Raw genomic sequence first — 18972 nt, forward strand, 5'->3', positions numbered from 1 at the left:
TATGCAAAAGACTATAATTAGAAAGTGTTCTGAAAGGCAAGGAACTACAGTATTTGTTTATATTTCAAAATAAAAAATCATCTTACTTTAAGTGCCTAATATGATAAAAGCAGTTGCCTATGTGAAATGTCATGCAAAGCATAATTAGATTAAATTATAAAGCTCATAATTTGAGGATCTTTTCATAGTGCTTTAACAGCTTTGCAATTAATGTCTCATTCATTTCTGGATTAATGTAAATTTTCTTGTTATCGTAATGTGTCACCGAATGCATTAACTCATCTTTTGAGAGAAAACCCTTGCTTTTAATTACCTGGAGACATTAACAATTGATTTATATCTATATCTACATACATATATATGTATTTATTTTTTTAGGAAAAGGAGGATGACAAATCAGAAACATCCAGTTCTCAGCAACAGAAAAGTCCGCAAGGTCTGAGTGATACCGGGTATTCTTCTGATGGGATATCAAGTTCACTTGGTGAAATTCCAAGTCTTATCCCCAGTGATGAAAAGGATCTACTCAAAGAACCTTCTAAAAAAGATTCTTTTCCACAAGAAAGTCCTCCAAGCCCCTCCGATCTGGCCAAATTGGAAAGTACTGTCCTGTCCATTTTGGAAGCCCAGGCAAGTACACTTTCTGAGGAAAAATCTGGAAAAACAGAAGACCTTTATGAGCTATATGGTGAACAGACAAAGGATCAATATAAAACAAAGCCTTTGCCAATCACACCAGAATCTTACAGTTCTGATGAGGAAGACCTAGCAGACATTCAAGAAGAAGATGAAGAAGCCATTGAAGAAGATGGCAAACAAAGTATACCTTTGCAGAAAGGAGAAAAGGTAGATGCAATAGATAATGCATCAACAAGAAGGCAACGCTATGATTCTGTAGAAGATAGCAGTGAAAGTGAAAACTCACCTGTCCCAAGGAGAAAAAGACAAACTAGTGTTGGCTCTTCAAGCAGTGATGAGTACAAACAAGAAGACAGTCAAGGGTCAGGCGACGAGGAAGACTTTATTCGAAAACAGATTATAGAGATGAGTGCTGATGAGGATGCCTCAGGTTCTGAAGATGAAGAATTTATTAGGAATCAGCTCAAAGAAATCAGTGGTAATGAAAGCCAAAAGAAAGAAGAAGTGAAAGGCAAAGTTAAAGGGACAGCAGGAAAACACAAAAGGCTAACTAGGAAAAGTAGCGCAAGCTATGATGAGGATCCCGGAAGACGTCATTCATGGCATGATGACGATGACGAGACTTTTGATGAAAGCCCAGAACCAAAATACAGGGAAAGCAAAAGTCAGGACAGTGAAGAGCTTGCTTTAACTGGTGGAAGTGGAGGTGGTGGCTTACGCCGTTTCAAAACAATAGAACTGAATAGCACAATAACAAACAAATATTCTGACGCATCCGAACAACAGAAAGGTATTTTGTATTTTGAAGAGCCAGAACTAGAGATGGAGAGTCTTACAGATTCACCAGAAGATAGATCGAGGGGAGAAGGGTCTTCTAGTCTGCATGCCTCCAGCTTCACTCCAGGTACCTCTCCCACATCAGTGTCTTCTCTCGATGAGGACAGTGACAGCAGTCCCAGTCATAAAAAAATGGGAGGAGAAAGCAAACAGCAGCGCAAAGCCAGACATAGGTCACATGGCCCTCTCCTTCCAACTATTGAAGACTCTTCAGAAGAAGAAGAGCTAAGAGAAGAGGAAGAGCTGTTAAAGGAACAAGAAAAACAGCGTGAATTAGAACAGCAGCAAAGAAAGAGTTCAAGCAAAAAATCTAAGAAAGACAAGGACGAATTAAGAGCTCAGAGAAGAAGGGAGCGTCCAAAGACTCCACCAAGTAATCTTTCTCCCATTGAGGATGCATCTCCGACAGAAGAGTTACGACAGGCAGCAGAAATGGAAGAGCTGCACCGATCTTCCTGTTCTGAATATTCACCAAGTATTGAATCAGATCCTGAAGGATTTGAAATCAGCCCAGAAAAAATAATAGAAGTGCAAAAGGTGTATAAGTTACCCACAGCTGTCTCTTTATACTCTCCAACAGAAGAACAACCAGTTAGGCTTTTAAAAGAAGAAAACAATCAAACATTAAGAAGTGCTGAAGAGATGTATGAAGAAATGATGCACAAATCCCATAAATCCAAATCATTTCAAAGTACAAATGAAAAAGACGAAGTGTTTGAAAAAGAATCTTTATATGGTGGCATGCTAATAGAAGATTATATTTATGAATCTTTAGTAGAGGACACATATAATGGAGCTATTGATGCTAATCTCATAACGAGACAAGATGAGAGTAATGAATTTATACAACAGAGAGGGAGGGAGAGAAAAATAAGATCTTCTGATCAGAGTTATGAAGAGCCTATGCAGAAAATTAAGGATCTACAGAAAGACTATTATAGTGTAGAGACTTTGCATTCAATTCTGCCACAGGAGGACATTGTATCTAGTTCTTACATCATTCCAGAAAGTCATGAAATAATTGTCCTGGACAGTGTGGTAACTTCTGCCACTGAGGAAAAGCAGTTGTTAGATGCAGAAGCAGCGTATGAAGAGCTTATGAAGCGACAAGGAATGCAGCTGACCCCAGGCTCCAGTCCAACTCAGCCAACATCAGATTTAATTCCTGGATCAGATACAATGGGATCTACAGTAAGAAATACAGTAGATGGTGCCTCATTAACATTAAGCACTCCTTCATCAGTTTCAGACATATCTTCAGTCAGCAGCACAGTACTTTCTATTCCAGATGTTAAGATAACCCAGCACTTTACAGTAGAAGATATAGAAGATGAATACCTAACAGATTATGCCAGAGAAATTCAAGAAATAATATCTCATGAAACTTCCATATTAACATATTCTGAGGCTTCAGAAAGTGCTGCATCTGTTTTGCCTTCTGATACAGCTTCTCTAACATCATCTACATCTTCAGTTTGTACCACTGATAGCTCATCACCCATCCCTGGAATAGACAGGACAGCCATAGGTTATATAGATACAATGGAAGCTTTTAGTAAATTAGCAGATTCTGAAGGGATCAGCTCAATATCTCAAGTGCCCATCAGCTCCACAAAAGAGTATGCTGAAACAACCACACCTTATGAACCTATTGATGTACCCCCTCAAAAGCCAGTGGTACGTGCAGGTCATGTTGTGGATCATGTTGTAATTTCCTTGCCTACAGCTGCACCTTCTGCAGTGACAATTACAGATCTAAAACTGAAGCAATACACTTCTGACTCCACCACCCTTGATTTATCCATACCAGAGAAAGAAAGAGCTAGGGAAATTAAGAGCATAGAGAAGGCTGCTATTACTAAAGTACTTTATGAAGATGTGCCCAAAGGAGTGGGTATGGACATGACAAGGATTAACATGGCTGATGCTGCATCTGACCAACTAACATCAATTCCAGTAACACAGCCAGCACCAACCACACCTGTATCCACTACTAGTGTTGTAACTAAGATCAGCGCTGTTTCTGCATTACCATCTGTGACTTCCTCAGCTCCCCCTGTGACATCCAAAATATGTTACTCACAAAGTATCTCACTTTTCAGAAGCTCTTCTTTAGATTCTTCTGAACAACCATTGCCACCACCTCTCCATCCTCCTCCTCCCCCTCCCCCTCCCCCTCCTCCACCATTGCCTCCACCTACTCCGCCCAAACCAGCTATTTATCCCAAAAAGAAGATACAGGTTAAATCGCCAGGGACAACAGCTCCAATAGTTCTGCCTTCTGTGACTAGTGGTGCAACTGTAGAGGCCATGGGTTTGTTAAAGAACCATGTCGTACCTACTACAAAAATATATACCCCTACACCACCTCCTGTGCCTCCCAAGCCATCTTCAATTCCAGCAGGGCTTGTATTCAGTCATAGACCTGTTGAGGTAACTAAGCCTCCAATTGCTCCTAAGCCAGCAGTTCCTCCTCTCCCAATAGTAGTTCATAAGCCAGCAGAAACACAGCCAAAATCAATAGGCTTGTCATTAACCACTAGTATGACTTTGAATTTGGTTTCTTCAGCTGAGTGCAAGTTGACATCCCCTACATCCCCTTTATCTCCTCACTCTAACAAGTCTTCACCAAGGTTGACCAAATCCTTACAAGAAACCTATGTAGTTATCACGTTGCCATCTGAACCTGGAACTCCTACAGAGTCCGTAACTAGCCAGGCTGTCACCAGCTGGCCTTTAGGCTCACCTTCTAAAGACCAGGTTCCCCAGACTGTGAGGCCTCAACTTATTCCATCCATAAAAGCTATAGAACTTCAAACTATGGCAGATCAGAACATGTATGATTCTGGTGCTTTGCAAACTTTTCCTGTTACAGCACAGTCAACTTTTGAAACCGCCCCTAGTTCAGTAACAGAATTAATAACAACAGCAGTTACCAAGACCACCGTTTCTGTGGTTAAAGGCTCAGTGCCGAGTGTGGGATTAGGCAGCGTCTCTATTACTATACCTCCAGAGCCAATGCACATGGTAGAGCAAACCAGGTATAGAGAGAATGGAAGGTTCCATCCATTTGGTGATGTTATTGACCTTCGAACTTTAACAAAGATGGATATTGAAATGACAAACAGCTGTATGGATCTGTCTGCTGTTTCCATGGATGTGAGAAGGCAAGCAATAGCAAGTGATGTATCTGGGCGGCCAGTAAGTGCTGTCCAGCCAGCTATCATAAATCTTAGCACTGCATCAACTGCAGAACCTTCTCTAGCTCTAGTCACTGAAACAGTAACTATAATGACTTGTACAGCTACTGTAAGCTACACTGCCAGTACAGAAAGCCTTGTGGACCTGGGACATGGAATGACAACACCATTGCAGCTGACAACTTCAAAGTATTTTGAGCCTGCACACAGAGTAACAGGCAGCCAGGCATTCTCTGTAGGTAGAGATGAAGTGCCAATAAACTTATCTTTAGGTACTTCAACACATGCAGTGACATGGGCTACAACAAAGCCTGTCACTGTCCCTCCTGTTGGTGTGACAAATGGTTGGACTGATGTCTCTGCTTCTCAGGAGCCAATGGAGGATGGAGCAGTTGATCTTAGCACCACAAAATCCCACAGAACAATGGTGACAGCAGATGAAGCTATGTCAGGGGTTATCACCACAGTAATAGAAGATGATGAAAAACCTGTTGACCTGACTGCAGGGAGAAGAGCGGTTTGTTGTGATATGGTTTATAAATTACCATTTGGCAGGAGCTGTACGGCACAACAGCCTCCAACCACACTGCCTGAAGATCGATTTGGTTACAGAGATGACCATTATCAGTATGATCGCTTGGGGTCATATAGTTACAGAGCATTTGGGGGTATGAAACCATCCATGTCTGATACTAATTTATCAGAAGCTGGACTTTTTGCATATAAGAGCAAGAATAGCTTTGATTATCGAGTTGGGGCAACAGATGCAGCAGTAGATCTAACTTCTGGAAGAGTAACTACAGGTCAGTATGACACAGCAGCAGATCTTTCTTTGAAATATAATTATGGTGTTCCTCACCTCATTTCAGGATGATTTTTTTTTAATTTTTCCCCTCCTTCTGTTGTTATGTTTTCTGTTGGACAATGTGACAAATTATTCTGGATTACACATTTATTTCGTTTCTTCATTTTACATATGTGTTTTGCACAGAGGTGCCTGCATGTGCCTGCATGTTCAGAAATGCTGTTTTCTTCACATCTAAAGTAGTTCAGTAACCTGAAGATTTGCATGCCATTCCCCCTCCCCACTTAATTCAGCAAGATGGGATGGCTTTCAGAATCCACAAAGCAGCATTATTTTGGGGGACTGGACTATAACTGTGCCCTATAATTTCAGGTGAGGTTATGGATTACTCAAGCAAGACCACTGGTCCTTATCCAGAGACTCGACAAGTGATTTCTGGCATCGGGATTAGTGCACCACAGTATTCCCAAGCAAGAATGGTACCTTCCCTGTATGGTGTTGGAAGTGTTTTAAGATCATCAAATGGTGTTGTTTATTCCTCGGTTGCAACTCCAATACCATCCACATTTGCCATAACTACACAGCCTGGTTCTATTTTCAGTACAACCATCAGAGATTTATCTGCTCTCCAAACAATTGACTCAGTGTCCTCACTATCATCCTTGCAACAGAATCAACCACTTCCACGATCATACAGTTTCTTGACAACAGTGGCAGCTGAAAAAGACAGTGCAATTGTTGGCATTGATATTGACACAGGGTTGCAACCTCTCGCTATAGAAACTATTACTACCGAGACAACCAGCCTGATGCCTACTTTAACTACTGCTTCAGAAGGTTTTACAGAAGTCATTGAAGATGAAGTTGCACTTCTCGTTGCCCCTGAAGAAGATAAACAGCAGCAGCTTGACTTGGAGCGTGAACTTCTTGAGCTGGAGAAACTTAAGCAGCAGCGCTTTGCAGAGGAATTAGAGTGGGAGCGTCAGGAAATTCAAAGGTTTAGAGAACAAGAAAAGTTTATGGTGCAAAAGAAGCTGGAGGAATTGCAATCCATGAAGCACCATCTCTTATTCCAACAAGAGGAGGAGCGGCAAGCCCAGTTCATGATGAGACAGGAGACATTAGCTCAACAGCAGTTACAGCTTGAGCAAATTCAGCAACTTCAGCAACAGCTTCACCAGCAGCTGGAAGAGCAAAAGATTCGCCAGATATATCAATATAATTATGACCCTTCTGGAAATGTCTCCCCACAAACAACCACAGATCAAGTCCTTCTGGAAGGACAATATGCTGCTACAGAAAATGGCCAGTTTTGGACTAGCGATGACACAACCACAACAGCTTCAGCTGCGCTGGGCATTGAAATTCCACAAAGTCAGACATGGTACACAGTTCAATCCGATGGCATTGCCCAATATATATCTAGGCCTGGTATGCTAAGCTCTGTTTCAGAAATGTCTCTAAAGGATATTGATGCAAGAGAGGAGAAACAACTGAAGAAGAGGAGCTCCATGCCAAAGTTACGTGGTCAGTATGATGAGCTTGATGAGACCCTAGAAGAAGATCCCAGGTGTTTTAAAAAGATCATGGACAGTGGAGTACAAACTGATGATGAAGATGGTACAGACCGGGGCTACACAAACAGGAGGAGGAGGACAAAAAAGAGTGTTGATACAAGTGTTCAGACAGATGATGAAGATCAAGAAGAATGGGATCTTTCTAGCAGATCAAGAAGGAAGGCTCGTGTGGGGAAATATAATGAGGGCACCCCTGAGGTAGACAAAAGTAAGCCATTTTCCAAAGTGTCTAGCATTGCAGTTCAGACAGTGGCAGAGATCTCGGTACAAACAGAACCTGTAGGGACAATACGAACCCCTTCAATAAGAGCCAGATTGGATGCTAAGGTTGAAATCATAAAACACATTTCAGCCCCAGAAAAGACATATACAGGAGAAAGTTTGGGGTGTCAAACAGAAACGGATTCAGATACACAAAGTCCCCAGTACTTGACAACCACATCTCCTCAGAAGGACAAAAAGCGCCCAACACCACTAGAAATAGGCTACTCATCTCACTTGCGTGCAGACTCTACACTGCAGGTAGTCCCTTCCCCTCCCAAGTCTCCCAAAGTTCTTTATTCACCCATTTCACCAGTTTCACCAAGCAAAGTTATAGAGTCAGCCTTTGTATCCTATGAAAAACCCATCACTGATGACATCAGCTCTCAGAAGATACTGCATGCTGATATTGCCAACGTTCCTCCACCCAGCCCAAAGTCAGCAAAGATGATGCAACGTTCACTATCTGATCCTAAGCCCCTGAGTCCCACAGCAGAAGACACTTCCAGAGCTCAGTTTCAATACACTGAGGGTTTCATGGTAAGTATTGTTTTTTTCTATCTAGATATATCTCTTTTTTTCATGTGAAATTGTGCAGTTGGCTTTCTGTGCAGCACAAGGGATACCATGTTCATTAGAATTTCTGCATATAAACTGTTTACATACCAGGCTGAATAAGTGCCATGGATGGTCCCATGCCTGATAGCAGATGCATGATCTATTACTTCATTCATTAATTGTTTTAGTGCTCCCTTTAGAAAATAAATTACTGTGCTAGTGAGATAAAACACGGACTGTTTTTAGCTAAAACTAGGAAGGTGCTTGCAGTTTTGCATGGGAATTAATTGCTGATGCGATGGGTACTATCTTTTCTTCAGAGAACTAAATTTATCTTCAATCTAAATAAGGAACTTTTTTATTTCTTCACACACCTCCTATACTATAACCCGAAATGCCTTAACACTAAACTATCAAATATATATTCCTCTCCAAAGTACTGTTAATTCCAGATTTATTTCTCATTGATTGAACTGCCCTTTTGTCCCACTGGACAGTGGATGCTGGGTGTCTTTCTGAAAGTCTCAGTTCTATATATACACTTCCCTCATTTCATGCTTGATTTATTTCTTCTTATCCTCAAGGTCTTATGTCTAATTCTCCTCATAGGTAAGGAGAATTAGGCAGGAGTCATCTACATCTAATGTTCTGTGTTGTAATTTTGGATAAATTTGACTTCTGAATGACATTGCACGGCCAAGATTTAAGTTTTCCAATTCTACAGCATTCTCTGGTAAACAAGCCAGCTCGGCTGTGAGTCATTTCATTGGCTAACACTCATCAGTCACTGCCTTCATCACTGCCCCATTTGCGTTTGTTCTTTCCCTTTGTCCATTCACACTCTGCTGTTTTGTTGTAATATGTCAGTGGGGGTCCTCACTGTAGTTTCATTTGGCTTTCTGGGAGGTGTTTTTTGTTTTTGGGTGGGGATTTTTTTTTTCATTTAGTTAGATTTGGGCAAGTGCTATGGTGCAGTTTAAGTGGACTAATGAGAATTCTTCCCTCTTGTCTGATGGTTGTTGTTTGTTTGTTTGTTTTTTACCTTGAAACCATTCACACCAACTCTTCAACCCTCAGGTTGCTTGTGGCTCCTGAGTACATCCACAGATTACACTTCTGTCTCTACTCTCCTTACTTGGGAAAAAACCTCTGGAAAAGGGGAAGGAAAACAATGTGCTGATGACATCACCCTGTCTCCTGCTCTGTAATTTTGTCATCTCTTGATATAGCACCAGAAATAGAAACAGCGAGTCGCATTCCTCACATAGGATGGCTTGACACCTCAAGGGAGAGATGCTAATGGAACTGGGCAACTTTGCACTGCTCTGTAGTCAGTCCTCTCTTTTAATTAAACTATAACCAAATTCATCTAGCCCAAAACTGGCAGATGATTTTTTTTGCACATGTGGGTGTTGTGTTGCTGCTGTGTTGTACTGAGGAGAATGGCTCTTCCTCCCCTTTGATCAGTGTAGTGTTCATTAACTCAGGGACAATTATTTCTTCTATTATGACAATAGACTCATAGACATAAATAGTCTAGAAGAGGGCTAGAAGAGGTTCATCTAGTCCAGCTCCTTTCAGTAAGGTAAGATAAAATGTTCCTAAACTATCCCTGGTAGATATTTGTTCCGCCTGGCCAGGTACAGACATTACACTTGTACCAGTATAAGTGATCAAAAAGATTTGCCCCCCAGCTGCCAAAGGGCAAATGTGGATTCTCTTCACTAACACTCTAAACGATGTAATTTAAATCAATTCTGTCTGCCTCAGGCTTACTGAACTTTTGTACCCAGTCCCTGTTCTTGAAGTCATTGCAAAAAAAGATTTTGCAAGACCCTTACGTAGATGGTTCCAATGTTTAACTCCCTTGTTTTTCTTAATATCTAATGGAAATCATTTTTGCAGCAAACAAAACTAATTTCTACTTGTCCTGCCCACAATCATGGAGAATAATTGATCAATCATTTACACAAGGGGTGGGCAAAATATGGCCTGCAGTCTAGATCCTGCCTGTGAGGCCATTCTGTCTGTCCCATGGGGCCCCAAAAATTTTTGAAAATTAAAATTTATCTGTCTTTGGTTCCTGTCAGAAATGACAAGAGCCAGGGGCAGTAGGACCCAGGAGAAGCCCAGTGGGCTCCCACAACAGCAGGGCACGCTGCAGCTGCTGCCACCATGGCACAGCCCCGACAGGTGAACCAAGAGCCAGTGCAGGGCCCAGGCGGGCTGTGGGGGTGGGTTACTAGCTGGTGCTGAGTGCAGGAGAAGCGCCCCCTTCCCCACCCCATGCCTAGCACTCTGCACTGCAGCTGCTTTCAGCCCGCCTGGGGCTGCCTATGCCTGCTCAGGACAGCTCCATGTGGGCTGCGAGTGGCTGCAGCAGGGAGCACTGGCCATGGGGCAGAGGAAAGGCTGCTTTTCCCTGCAATCAGCACCAGCTTATTCACTGCCCTGGAGCAAGGGATCTGGGCTGCATGCTGCCCCCCACCTATACCACGGGGCTGGAGTCACTGGGAGTGAGTGGGTGCATGGGGCCCACACCAGTGTCATGGGGCCAGCGCCAGTGGGTCCCAGAGTGGAGCAGCAGGAGTACAAGGGTCCCGGCCAGCAGGGCCTCTATGGAGCCAAGCCAGCTCCCCCCCGTCCCTGCTGGTATTACCCAACCTGGCTCCACAGACTCCTGCCAGTCTGTGCCCTGCTCTGGGCCCCACAAGCTCTGGCCCTGAGACATTGGTCCCAAGACATTGGCAGAGCTACCCATGCGGCCCTCAACAGCTTGCCAAAACTGGGTAAGCAGCCCTCCACCCAAAATAATTGCCTGCTCTGATTTACACACTGAAAGACACTCTTCATGCCTCTTTCATCTTTTCTTTTCTAGACTAACCAAACCCAGTTCCTTCAAACTTTTCTCGTAGATTATGTTTCTTAGAATTACCATCATCGTTATTGCTCTACTCTGGACTCTCTCCAATTTGGCTGCCTTTTCGTTAAAATATGGTGCCCCAAGCTGGACATAGTAGTTTAGCTGAGGTTTCAACATTGCTAAGCAGAGCAGAATAAATATATCCTTTGTCTTATTATAATATTTTCTTGCATATAACACACCCTTTTTCCCTCCCAGCTCAGACCCCCAAAACTGAGGTACATATATTAAGTGGGGAAGCTGATTTTCTGTGCCCAGGATAAAAGCACTCAGCTTTGATAGAAGCACCCTGTACCACAGTGAAGCAGTTGTGGTATTACTTTTCATGCAGCTGAGGGAATCAGTTGCTTTAATGGCTCATTGTTCTTCACTCCAGAGATGTTAAGGATCTTCTTTCTTTGTTAATGTTCTTCAAGTTCTGCTAAACAAGTTAACCTTTCTTAGGGAATTTTTTCTGGCTCCTAGCTGTTTCTGGTCTCTCTCCTTCTATTTCATAGCCCTCAAAACACTTCAGCTCTTTCAAATCATAAATCTACCAATGGAAGCCAGTGTTCAGTGATAGCTAAGCTTTGCGCTCTAGTTAAACTGCAAAGGGGGGATGAGTCAGCTGAAGATTAGGTTCTGCCCTTGCTCTACGGGGCCATAGCTTTGGAAACATCTTTTTTTTCTTCCTTCCATCTTTCAAAAACAAGGTGCATACTATATTCCAGGGCATGTTGTACTGATGAAAATACGGCATGTTTATACAGCAAAGGATAACCCTCCCTTTTTTGCACCAGCATCACATTTCCTTAAGTCATACTTAGTGTGTACTCCTTGGAATTTCCAGATCTTTTTTGCCATAATGCTGCCTACTCTGTTATTTCCAATTTTGCGTATGCACATTTGATTTTTCCTTCCTAAGTGTACCACATTACATTTGTCCTTAATTGCATCTTGTTGATTGGGTCATCTCTCTATTTCGTCAAGATCATTTTGAATTCTGCTCTTGTGTTTAAAAGTGTTTGCAACTGTCCTACAAACTTGATAATCATACTCTCTAATTCCATCACCCACATCATTAAAGAAAATATTGAATAGAAATGGGCTCATGGGAACACCACTCAGAATGGTGTCAGAATTCTTGCTAAAGCCAAGATATATCAAGTCTGCCATTTCTCCATAATCTGTTAGGCCAGTTATCCTGTCAGGAAAGGAAATTGGGTTCGTTTTACATGATCTGTTCATGAATAATCCATACAATTTGTGTTGTTTTTATTCTTTTCCTCTAAGTACTTACAAAAAGTAATTTTTTTTCACTCTTCACAAAAGGTTCTGGATAGTGCTCTTAATGGGAATGATTAGATAAAACGCAAAAGGAATAGTGAAAACTACTACTGTGGTCACAGATCTAGGTTCTCCTACTGTCACAGATATATTCAGCTAATAAAGTAAGCATAATTTGTAAAGGTGACTTGTAAGGATACAGTCGGTGGAAGCTAATATATATAACTAAAATAATGGATTTTTCCTGAAAAGACTGAATAGTAGAGTTTGGAAAAACACAAACAGGGACAGAGGCACGAAAACTAATGATTTGTATCTGGTTCTTTATAACTTTTTTTAATGTATTACTCTATCACCTAAGGTCAAGCTGAGAGAGACTCTGTAGTAGCCAGTTAATGTCCTCAGATCTTTTAATCGAACTAAAGAAGACTGACATAGGTTGAAGGAAAAGATATAACATACGAGGAGAGCGAGCAATATAATAGTGGTTAACAAGTACTTACACCGCATTTTGTATTTCTTTTTGCTAGGAAATCCTTTGAGTTGGGATATATTCATGAGGGTTAGGTAGGTGGAAATGCGAAGGAAGAAAGGAAATTGGAAGGTCTGGAACAAACAGCCAATCGGTACAGATGAGAGACTGTCCAAAGTGAAACCTGCAGAAAGCAGTATAATAGTATCTTCTGCACCATCTGCATCAGTTTCATTTTCTTTCCTCGGGTCCACGTGGCTGGGGATGGGACAGAAAACACTGCATTCTTACAGTGCTGTCATTGGACAGGGATCCCCTGCACAGTTCTGAGTCAAGAGGTGCTGGGGAGGTGGGAAAGACCAGTCTGTTATGGGACATAAGTGTACATTAGGCAGAGTTTGCTTCCAGAACAATAAAACCTCCAGTAGAGTTATGTTGATTTATTACAGCTGAGAATTTGGCCTTGAGGCTGTAAGAACTTGGAAAGCATAGTTGAGGGGGAATTATTATTTTCTCTGTTGTACCATGATCTTGTCATTGAGCTAAAAAATGCCATTATTTTTCATACTCAAAGGTCCCCCCTGCAAATTTAACATACACATAATTACACAGTTAATGAGGTGTAAGTGATTTTGTTTCTTAACTGTTGATTTGTGTCCTGTTTTGCCCATGTATCACAGGGGTTGCTGTGTTTGGCTGTAAGTACCACATTAGCTTTTAGTTTATCCTCATAATAAACACGAAAGCTGATATACTCTGCTTGCAGCAGAAGGTCTTTGGACCTGGGGCCATCTTGTCTTGTTGTGTTTGTACAGTACCTCTCACAATGGGATCTTGCCATTATGAGGACTCCTAGCACTGTGTTGTATGAGAAATGCTAAAGATGGAGGATGACCTTGTTTCAAACAGGAGAATTAAAACCAAAACTTCAGGCAAAGGGTGAATTTTTGTGTAGAACAAAATTTGGTCTGATACAATTGGGTTCACTATGGAAACGGGAGCAAACAGTTAAAGCAAAAACACAACATGAAAAATTAGATGTGATATTTCATTGAAATCTAAAAGCTGCATGTGTGTCTGGTCTTTGTCCAGGTATATAGGGAGCTTTCTTTAATATCTGTTATAGCAGGAATGTCTCTTCGTATACTGTGATTTCAGACTAAGTAATTGGAGCAGACTGTACCTCTGCAAAAACTTTTAACGGTAAAAATGAAACAAGCAAAAATTGTCTCTCTATCAGTTTCATTTTATTGCAGTTTACCTTCTGCTGCCTAACCTGAACAGAAAGCACCTTTCTTAATAGTAAATTGATTTTTGCAAATTGTGGTTGTTCCTGCTGGGAAGAAAACTGTTACAGTTACTAGATGTTGAAGGCAGCAGTTTCCAATCTTGGGCCCTCAAAGCTCTTTTTGTCCTTGAGAGTGAAGAAAGAAATCACATTTCATTATGAATTAAAACATGCTCTCTCAGTGAGGCCCTATATCTTTTAAACTGTAGTACTTGAATTATAATTTCCCCAATGCCTTTCATGTGGTTCTTAAGCAGCCTCCGTGTGAACACAAACCACTTCCAGGAGCTGTTGCACGTTTTCTGTTACACAATCTTTGTGGCAACCCTAATGGCCACCTCACTCACATAGGCAAGAATAGTTCTAGCTGCCCCGTTGCTTGCTTCTATACTGGGCTTTAAGACCCTAAGACCTCACACCTCACTGAGTGTATCTACCCATGAATTAAGATGATTTTCCAAATGCACATTAAATTTAGTACCTTAAATGTGAGATACTAAACAACACTGATTAGGCTGCCTTAATGTGGAGTAATGAATGTGCACAATTTTTATGTGACACAATGTGCAGTAGCCTATTTTACTGTGCATTAGCGTAATCACACGGTTTTTACATGATGCTTTAATGCGTAGTAAAATAGGCTGCTGCGCATTAAAGCACATGTGTAGATGTACCCACTGAAGGTGAATCTACTCTTCTGCACAGTCGCATCATTTTTACATATCTCTTTCTAACAGTCATGGCTTTTTGAATCTCACCCAAACCTTAGAACCAGTCCTGGGTATAATCCAAGACACTTTAATACAGAATCCCAAGAGACAGTATGCAAGCTGGTGTTATCTGGAACACAATGCACTTCACCTGTTTTCCCATCCTACCATTATCTTACTCTCTGTTGGAAGAAAGATGTTGAAGATGGGGACTTACAGATAGTTTCTCAGTCATTGTTTTTTTTAAGACCAGAAAGGACCAGTATTATTATTTACATTGACTTACTGTGTAATAGAAGCCATAGAATTTTGCCAAGTAGATCCAACATAAAACCAATATAAGAAGAGCACCTGATTCAAACCTCCCATTTTCCTTGAAATAATATACTTGGCAGTTGGACTCATTTGTGCCTTGCAGGCACAAGAAGTGAGTGGCATTGCAGTAATTTAAATACTCAACTATAGTATGTTGCTATTGTTGTATTTCTCAGATGGTCTATTTTTATGGTTGTTTTACTGCATGTAGAAGGAAATAAATAGCATTTCATTCTTTAAAATATAGAGGCCTGCTTCTACTGCGAATTGATAGGCACATGCTTATATTCATTTTAACAGAATAAATATGTAAACTTGTGTCTATTTGCTTGAGTACAGAGTTCCCATTTATACATGCATTAATTAGTTTTTCATGTGTAAATGTGGTTGTACATCTTTAGACACAAGTAGATTTCCCTTTTTCAAAATTTTCACCTGATCTGATACTTAGTAGTTAGTACTAAATGCTGTACCACATGGCCCAGAAATCTGGGAGTTGACTGGGCATTTCCAAGGATGTATTTTGCCTTTTCCTGGGGATTACCTTTTTCATGTCTTGGAATTTCCTGCTGAGCCTAGGAAAAATATATCTAACATATTTAAATATTAATAAGGCATTTGAGTGTTTTATGATAGAGGATTTATTTATTATTTTATGTATTTTAGTGTGCCTTTTGTAGGAATTTATTTAAGTGCTCCATTCTACTGTCACTGTAGTAACTGGGGGAGTCTTTATACATGTTCTGGGGGTTTGGGCACTTTAATTAGAGCAGCTTGTTCAATAAGCTTTAGTTAAAGCGCCCTCGGCACTATTTTAAAGCTAGGGCATGGAGAATACACAAGATGTGGAGGCTGCTAGAGTGCGCTGATTTAACATGCTCCAGCAGGCTTGATTAATCAAGTCTCTCTGATGCGCTGTAATTACAGTGCGTTAGAGCAGCATCCCCAGATGTCTACAGGCACCCTAACGTCTCAGGTAATCTCACTTGCAGTAAGCCCACGTTTCATCTTGTCATCAGAAGATATAAATGTTTACATTACTTATTTATGTGTTTACAATAGCAGTCATTTTTCATGTTGTCATAGTCTACTGCAGTGAGAATAGTGGTCCCTTTACCCAAACAAGCCTGGTGGGGATCAGAGTCTTTTTGTGCAATACTGATGAACTCCTTTCAGGTGATTTAGGTTAATGCAAGAGATGCCTTTCTTTTTTTTCTTTTACAAGCAACTCTAGTACACTGAGAAGATATTTAATCTTCCTGTTTTCTAGTCAATGCACTTTGAGCCATTATAGCTCACAAAGTGTTGTCCTCAATAAAAGAATACAAAACAGCAATATAATGTAGGGCTCCACAGAGAGAGAAGCTGCAAGAATTGATTGCATGAAAGCATTTGGAATACATATCAGAATGTAGAAAGGATGCTAAGTATTGTCCACCCAACAAAAATGGAGTTGCAGGTGCATTAATCTAATAAAAAGGGAATTGTATAGTAATAGGTCACAGATTTAAGTCAGACAAAGCTACTACAGTACCCATGGAGTTGCCCGTGTGTGTTGAAAGTTGTCTTTCTTTTCCTTTGGGTTTACAATGTCTGGTCAGTTTAACTGAAGCAAGTTAGAAAGGTCTAAAGATCAAAACTGTTCAGCCCTTGTGCATGTCCTGTCATGCACTATCCACAGTTCATAAAACCCTAGCAGAAACCTTTGTGTTAGTGAAATAAATACAAAAACACATCTGTCAACAGCTTGTCAGCTTTAGAGTCAAAATTGCATATTTAAGCTTCAACATTGTGAACAAAATCCCTCAGCCTGTTTATTAAGAGAAGTCTTAACACAGGTTTTTCTGCAATTTCCCAACTGATACAAAATGCTGACATCACTGCATTTATGGTAGGAATTAGATTTAAAGCTATATACTGCAGCGAAAGATATAATGATACCAGGCTAACCCCAAAAGACCATCTCTGTTCTTAATCAGGTCCAAGTCAGAAGAGTCTACCTACTGCTGTAGTAAAACAGGAAATCATGATTTTTCTCAGCTTCCTTAACACTGTTTATAGTCTAAAGGACTGGAAACAGTAGACTCAGCGTTTTATTATTCATTTTCAAACCTGAATACCTAAACTTAGCTACTTCAATTTACATTAAGGAATGTACATAATTACCTCATAATCCAAAATTGCTTAAGTAAGATAGGTACCCACTTTTAGACAGTCAGCTTTGAAGGTGTTTGTCTATATATACAATCTATTAATAGCTAAAGCTGGTAAATATATACATTAATCATGAAATAGAGAAAAATGCAAACTGTTGTCAGTTGGTATTCTGATCATAAAATCAGGCTGATGGTATTTGCCTTAGTGGTATACATGATTTCTTCTTTATCTCTGTGATATAATAGCTCTTTTTCTCTTCATTATAGGAAGTTCACATAGTGTTGTTTACAGTGAAAGTCACCTGACACTTCCTATTGTTAGAGACAATGCAGTGCTTAAAATGTTATCCTCCATATTGTAGAAAGGCTGCAGGGTTGTATCCTACCGCTGCCGGTGGTGTCGGCGGTGGGGGGTGGCAAGTGGTGACTGTCCACAGGCACCACCAGCAGCAGTGGCCAATATCAGGAGGTTCACCACCAATCTCAGGGGGTGAATGTGTACCCGCAAGCACCCCCTATGCACTGCCAGTCTCTTGGACCTTGTTACACAGTAATTTTTGCCGGTCCTGGAGCTCTTAACCTCTGGATTGTCTGCACATTAACACCTTAGTGGTTTTAAGCACTCGTTATGTAGCTCAAAGTTGCACCACTCCAGGGCAAAGTTATCTCTGATCCACACTACCAAGCTCCTATTTCATTTAGGTATGGCCACTCCACGCAGATGTGGCACCACTCCCCACAGATGTGCTGCCCAAGTTGAAGTCCTCCAGTATCCTAGGATCTCTCACACATCTCCCTTGTAGAGCAGGGACAGAAGCCTGTCCTAGCTCACCAACCCTCTAGTGGCAACTCACAACTACAGCTCATTGTCCTGCTCCTGCTCACCAGGCCTTTAATAGCAAATCACAGCTGTGCAGGTGGGGGACTGTCAGAGAAGGTTTCTAGACTAAGGGCATAAGTGCTTCAAACTCCAAGCTAGCACTAACACCAGTCAGCAACCCCCAGGAAATCTGTTTCTAAATACGAAAAGAATACCAATGTGATTCGTGCAGCCAATATGGTTTTGTCAAAAACAAGTCATGCTTAAGCAATCCAATTTCCTTCTATGACAAGCCAGGGTTTTGGACTAGATGATCTCTTGAGGTCACTTCCATCCCTGTGTTTCTTATGATTCTTTGTCATGAAGGTATCTCAGGAAGCATTCCATATAAGATGATGATATATGTCATTGAATTATAATTATACATTCAGCTGTGGATGCTTATTGTTTTCCTCCAGCACAATCATTTCCCAGTGAGATTTTCATTGAGGCACCTGAAGACTGAGGTATATAAATGCATTATAAGTCTAAAGCAGGGGCCGGCAAAGTCTGGTTCGTGAGCTGGATCAGGCCCATGGTGGACTCCATTTCCCAAAAGCCCCTGCCCACATTGCTGCAGCCAGTTTCCATGGAGACCCCAGGACCAGCAGCACTGTGACAGCATGGGTTTCCATGGAGACCAGGCTCAGCAGCGCTGGCAGGGCATGCAACTGGGTAGGGAGCCGCTCTGGGGCTGGGAGCCAGGGAAAAGCTGCGATCCACTGTCCACACACCTCCAGACCACACTGTCACCACTGCAAAATCCGAGTCCCAGCCCCGGAGCAGCTTCCTGCCCAGCCGCATGCCGGGGCCAGTCTCCATGGAAACCCTGGTCCTTCGCTTTTACAGTGCCACTGCTGTTGGGGTCTCCATAGAAACCAGCCACCATGACATGAGCAGGGGCTGCCAGCTGGATTTGCAATCTTGCCCACCCCTGGTCCAAGAGTTAGTTTCATAGTTTTGTAGTTTCATAGCTGGTAGGGTCAGAAGGGACCTAAGCAGGTCATCAAGTCCAACCCCTGCCATGGGCAGGAAAGGATGCTGGGGTCAAACAATCCCAGGTAGGTAATTGTCTAGCCTCCTTTTGAAGATCCCCAGGGTAGAAG

General features: G+C 41.6%; 1 protein-coding gene across 1 annotated transcript in view; it reads left to right on the top strand.

Moving 5' to 3' along the window:
• Positions 1-18972, top strand: part of PCLO (piccolo presynaptic cytomatrix protein) — a 549762-nt gene that overhangs the window by 258434 nt on the left and 272356 nt on the right. The window contains exons 5-6 of the mRNA XM_090041018.1: positions 379-5479; positions 5854-7859. Of these exons, the coding sequence (XP_089897144.1) occupies positions 379-5479; positions 5854-7859 (7107 nt within the window). The remainder of the gene's footprint in view (positions 1-378; positions 5480-5853; positions 7860-18972) is intronic.

The sequence above is a fragment of the Crocodylus siamensis genome, chromosome 4 (genome assembly GCF_052110815.1).
Source record: "Crocodylus siamensis isolate JL-2025a chromosome 4, ASM5211081v1, whole genome shotgun sequence".
Classification (NCBI taxonomy): Eukaryota; Metazoa; Chordata; order Crocodylia; family Crocodylidae; genus Crocodylus; species Crocodylus siamensis.